The 6,120-nt window shown below is 37.1% G+C and overlaps 1 protein-coding gene across 1 annotated transcript; it reads right to left on the bottom strand.

Annotated features, from left to right (window-relative positions):
- Positions 1–1,475: 1,475 nt before the first annotated feature.
- Positions 1,476–2,030, bottom strand: LOC145766478 (thiosulfate:glutathione sulfurtransferase-like). The gene has a single exon (XM_082578204.1). It carries the CDS (start codon positions 2,028–2,030, stop codon positions 1,476–1,478), a length of 555 nt encoding a protein of 184 aa, XP_082434330.1.
- Positions 2,031–6,120: the final 4,090 nt, after the last annotated feature.

Below are 6,120 nucleotides of genomic sequence, written 5' to 3'. Positions count from 1 at the left end.
GTATTACATTCAAATTGCAAAGTTTCAGCGTCTTGTCAAATTTATCTTGTCGTGCTATGGCTGGTACTGGTTTTTAGCACCGTGCCAAGTCAACGCACCAACAAACAACTTGCGCTTTATTGAAGTCTTACACCAATACAAAGAAGAAGACAAGCTGGTAGCAGAGGTAGCGCTCAAATATTTCATGCTACACACATGGTACTTGTCTGGAGAACTTGCTCCCTTTGCCCTTTTCAGCACCAAGACACTGCCAGCTGAGAAAGCAGCAATGGCAAGAGCAATACTAAAGAAAATGAAAAGTTCCAGACAGCCATTAAAAAGATTTGTAGAAGGTTTTGGAAAACCAAGGTTGATTCCAATGTTGTCAGCCACCAAGTTGGCTGATCTAATCAATGAAGATTCCTGGTTCCTTTTTGCGGCACTAAAGCTTGGCCATTGTACAAGTTTCATGGACGAAGATGTTCTTCAGTAAGACAGCTGTCCTTCATATGCAGCTTGCTACACAGTTGTAAGGCAGCTGAGAGTAGTGAATGATGCAGCTGAACGGGGCGGCGTCAAGCTTGGATGCGACTATCTTTCATCGGCAAAGTCTGAACAGAGATTCCCAACTGTTCTGCAGACTGTTGAATGCAGCGATCGGCAGTGTCCGAATTTACGGAAGAAGGAAATGAACAACAATGTTTAATGGATATAATACTGCATATTTTGTTGAGCAGGAAACTGTGCCTTTTCTAACTGTGTTATTTCAATTCGGAAAATACATAATTTTGCAAATTCAGCAAAACAATGTGCATTTATTGGTGTTTTGTGACCAAAACAGTGAATGTTAAAGTTTAGATAAAGTTCAGCGAATATTTTTTTGCAATAGAATGATCAAAAGGTGTGCAGTTTAGAGAGAAAAACCCTAAAATGAACGGAATGGCCCGTTTCGGTGAGTCCGATTCGGTGAGTCTGATTCGGTGAGTCCGATTCGGTGAGTCCGATCCCTTAACGGGGGATTTTTTCAATTTTTTTTTTAAATTATCGGGTACCGTAGCCTAACTATCATTGCCGTTTTACGGTTAGGGGTTTGGGGTTAGGGTTAAGGGTTAGAGGTTAGGAACTCACCGAATCAGACTCACCGAATCGGACTCACCGAATCGGACTCACCGAATAGTAGCAGACCCAAAATGAATGATTTAACGCTTTTGGACTAACGGTACATATGTGCACCACAGACATGCCATCTGAAACTAGGCTTTTTGCATGTTTCGCTTGACGTCTATATGTCAAAAATTCATTTGCGATGTGGTACCCCTAGATCCAAATCATTTCGCATAAAACTTCACAGGTGTGTTTACTTTGACAAAAGGAACACTTCTGACAACTGCAGAACAAAATTTAAACAAAAAAGGGCAGATGATGCACCCTAGTGTACTCACTACTCAGCTAGCACATATGTGCACTAACAAACACACATTAATTAAAATTAACAATCAAGGTTGACTTTTTTCATGTGATTGGTTCCATTCTTGTAACCCTCCTGGAAAATGCTTACTTTTCGTATAACCCATGGTTTGTGCAGCTTGAAGGGCAAATGTGCTTCTAATTCCACTGTAGCACATAAAAACTATGTCCATAGCATGTTTTTCAGGTTTTTGTGATCCATAATTTTTTTCAAACTCTTCATTTGACATCTGCAAAGCCCGAAAAATTGCTCCAAGAGGAATGTTCACATACCTCTTTGATGGCACTCTTCCAGCTTCAACTTCGGATGGTTCACGAACATCCACAAGATAAACCTCATCTTTGTCTATTAATTGTTTAAGATCTTTAAAGGGCACAATATATTCTTTTCTCTGCTCTTTGTGCAGCCATTGTTGGGTATAGCGTATTGGAATATACCTTCTGCAACTTGAAGGAGAACTAAAAGTTTTTGTTCCAACAAAAGCAGTTGATAGCTTGACTGCTGAATTGTGAATTGGTGTCAAACAATGTGTGCTACTAAGAGCCCGGTAACACGAAACAGCATATTTCCTAGTTGTATTCATTGTTTTACTACTAAAGAATAAAGCAACTCCAGTAAAAAGAGCAACAACCGAACGAGATGACTGAAACAGAAAAAGACTTTTAAAAGTTGGAGTAATTATGATGCGTGTTTGCATCGCGGAATTAACCGCCATGAGATGTGCCTTTCTCCTCTGCTTTGCCATTTCATTCTTATGCATTTCGTTTTAGTTATTTATTTCAATGTAGATGTAAAATCAGTTATTTTTTTGTTACTTGAAAAGGGCTAACATGTGTAATTGTGTATGGCCGAAAACGTTTGTAGTTTATGTTGAATAAATTATATTATGTTAAATGCCGTGTGGTTGCTTGGTTTTATCTGTTTATGGTTAAAGAATAATAAAATAGGACAGTTCAAAATTAGTATATACAAGGAATAATCAAATGAGTCCATAGCATATAGTGACCTATATGGACACTGTACAGGCCTTGCCAATGTGTGAACCTGCAATACTACTTTGGTGAAAAGATGCTATGTTTCAATGAAGTGTCACTATGGGATGATACACCAAAACAAATAAAACAAACATCTCATAATACTTTTAGGACGTGGCTAGGTTGACAAACCTAATGTAGCCAGATAAGAAAATCTGTTTTAATATGAGAAAACTTTAAAGTCGTTGAACACAAAAACTTGTAATTGGGAAATTTTGAGTCCTGGGCAGAGAACAAAACTCTTGCTCTGGCAACATACAGTAAATGACAAAATAAAATTTTCTGATCGCAAGCAGCACCATAAAAATAGCAATTTCATATTTTTAAATATAATGTGTTCTAATGAATTTGTACAATAGGCTATTAATCATTTCTAAAATATATGTCATTTGCTTATTTCTTTGCACATTAGTCTTACTCTTTATGTTGCCTTGTTTTGTTATTGTTATTACAGTAGAATTCGCCTATAACGGCTTCGTTTATAACGTCAATTCGCCTATTACGTCACATTTTGCTCGGTCCAGGCAGAATTCCTATCTTTTACATACATTGTAGTTCGGCTGCAACAGCATCGCCTATAACGTCAATTCGCATGTAACAGCACCCTTTATTGGTCCCCAGACGTCTTTTGTTTGTTTATAACGTCACTTTAAGCCATCACCTTCACCACGAACTGTCAGTCTTTTAATCCAGTTAGCGCTGCTGCTTGCAAAATGTCTTCCCTTTATTTTGCTACGTCGTTCTCAGCAGGGACTTTAACTGAATTAACTTTTCTCCCGCGTGAAAAACTATCACGTGTAAAAAGCAGCTCTACAGGTGACCTTTAAACAACCCAAAGCAACAGTTGTACAATGTACGTGCAGTAGCCTACTGTATAAACTAAGTAACTTTTTTCTGCGTGAAAAACTATTACGTGTAAAAAACAGCTCTACAGCTGTGTCAAATCCGTGTCAAAACCGAAACAGCTCAAGATCAATGCCTTTTTTGCTAATAAACAATGAACTTTTCTACTACTGTATGTAACGAGCTGTATTGCGCAAATTTTCTGTACCTTTCGCTGTAGGTTATTTTTTTTTAAACAATTTCTTTGTTTACTGTATTTTCTGCCAGCTCTTTGTCAGTTTGGTGGTACACAGTAACCCTGATAGGATTATACACCTCTTTCTTTAATCAAAAAACAGTTGTGGAATAGTTTGCGGTAGTTCGTCTATTACGTCAATTCGGCTATAACGTCAGTTTTTGCAAATCCCCTAGAGGTGCCGTTATAGGCGAATTCTACTGTATATCAATTGGTAGTGGCTCTTTTTCCACACTTGTTTCCATGGTTACAATCAGGTGTTGCCAGAGTTAGGATTAAAGTTAGGCATTTTTGCCTTTTTCGGTGACGAGGTCACTCAACACACGCCATCACTATTCGACAAACGCCGTGCCTTACGGGAAAAAAAAGAACATACAAGGAAAAAACTGAGAGAGGACTAAACGTCGTCAGGTCGAGAAACAATCGGGGGGGGGCATCATGTCATGCAATCATAAAAGTACTGACTTACGTAAACTTTCTTGCGCCAGTTAAATATAAATGTGTTTAAATAAATTTGTACAATAGGCTATTAATCATTTCTAAAGTCATACAGAGGCAGCAATATCAAGATCTAGCAGCAAGCATGCCCTGGCATTAATGTTTGTGTTGTTACTAATTATTCTTTCCTTTTCACTGTTATTAATTAATTGGCAGTGGCTATTTGACCGGTGCCGGTCTTTGAATCTAAAACACTATTTGACTGGTCATGACGTCACTATATAGGCATTTTTTTCTTTTTCTCTTTCAAAGCAAGAGACGAGAAAAGTGCCTATATAACTTCTAAATTCAACACCTATGTTCAACTGATTCTGTGGCGTGTAGGATACATATCGGGCTGGTGCTCCAGAGGGAATGAGTTCGATACTACACGGAAGCGTTTTTTTTTTTTTCAACTAAATTTTGACCCAAAGTGACTCAATCGTTAGGCTTCTGCATTTTTGTGGTCAAGTTTCAATTTGAGTAGCCTACAGTCCAATTTTTAATGTCTTTTCAAATATGAGTAATACGGTAAAGTTAGAGTATTTTAATTTTCTTGAATTTAAGAATTTCTCTGGATAATTTTCCGTTCGTCATAAGAGGATGTGACCATGTTTGCCGAACGACGCAAAAATGTAATGACGAACGGAAAATTATGACAAACGGAAAATTACCCAGAGAAATTCTCAAATTCCAGAAAATTAAAAACTCTAACTTTATTACTTAATTTTATCTTTTAATTTTCTTGAATTTAAGAATTTCTCTGAATAATTTTCCGTTGGTCTTAAGAAAATGTGGCTGTGTTTGCCAAACGACGCAAAAATGTAATACGTCGATCGGCAAACACAGTCACATCCTCTTATGACAAACGGAAAATTATCCAGAGAAATTCTCAAATTCCAGAAAATTAAAAAGTCTAACTTTATTACTCATAGTTGAAAAAGACATAAAAAATTGAGCTGTAGGCTACTCAAATTAAAAATTAACCACAAAAATGCAGCAGCCTAACAATTGAACCAATTCGGGTCAAATTCAAAATTTTGTTAAAAATTAAAGAACACTTCTGCGTAGTATCGAACTCATTCCCTCTGGAGCACCAGCCGGAGACTTATCCTACGTGCCACAGAATCAGTTAAACATAACTGCCGAATTTAGAAGTTATATAGGCACTCTTTTCGTCTTTTGCTTTGAAAGAGTAAAAGAAAAAATGCCTATATAGTGACGTCATGACCGGTCAAATAGTGTTACAGATTCAAAGACCGGTGCCGGTCAAATAGCCACTGCCTAATTAATTCGTTCTTGTGTTACTTTATGTGATTGCATGTAGTTTGTTGCAATGTTGTACAAAGAGGCTTGTTTGCCATCTCGGCACAACTTAAACGTTGTAGGCCTGTAGCATTACGCCGTTGTTGTGTATTATTGTGGTATTGTTCCGTTTTCTTTCAATTTTATCTGCAGTTCATTTTTTGCTTTATCTTCGCTGTGTTTAATACACTGTGTTTCTTGGTAACTTGCATGTTTCGCTCCTAACTGTGTTTGCATGCGGATTGTGGGTGCGTGCATAACCATTAACGCACTAAGCAAGACTAAAAAAATGCCAAAGGAAAAATTCTCTATCACGCAGTGGCCAAATACTTATAATCTGACTCTTGTGACGTCATACCATTATTTGACAAACAAACGCAGAATTTTTGGTTGTTTGACAAGAAAGAAAAAAATCGCAGCCCTGAAGTTAGGAAGGGTTAAGGTAAGGGTTAGAGGTAGGAATAAGATTAGGGCTTTGATTTTTTGCCCAGGACTAAAAATATTTCCACAATATATACAAGTTTTTGTTTTCAACAGCTTTAAACGTTCCTCAAATTAGAGCAGAATTCCTTATCTGACAACACTATTGAGGTTATTATTACACTATATACGGTAGTGTAAATATAACCACAACGTATACTATTACCGGTACCAATATATATATAGGCCTATACAAATACAATTTTGGTAAAAACGTGATTTTCTATACCGTACCTAAGTAAAACAACAACATGATAATATTATTAATAGTTACGATATTAGGCCACAGTACTAGTTGT

This window comes from Aplidium turbinatum, chromosome 1 (genome assembly GCF_918807975.1).
Source record: "Aplidium turbinatum chromosome 1, kaAplTurb1.1, whole genome shotgun sequence".
Taxonomy (NCBI): domain Eukaryota; kingdom Metazoa; phylum Chordata; class Ascidiacea; order Aplousobranchia; family Polyclinidae; genus Aplidium; species Aplidium turbinatum.
Note: the sequence above shows the minus strand (reverse complement) of the source record. Positions and strands in the feature narration are given on the sequence as shown.

Bases quoted from the DNA above. Each gene is read 5' to 3' on its own strand.
- LOC145766478 (XM_082578204.1), bottom strand. From the start codon at position 2,030: ATGAATACAACTAGGAAATATGCTGTTTCGTGTTACCGGGCTCTTAGT.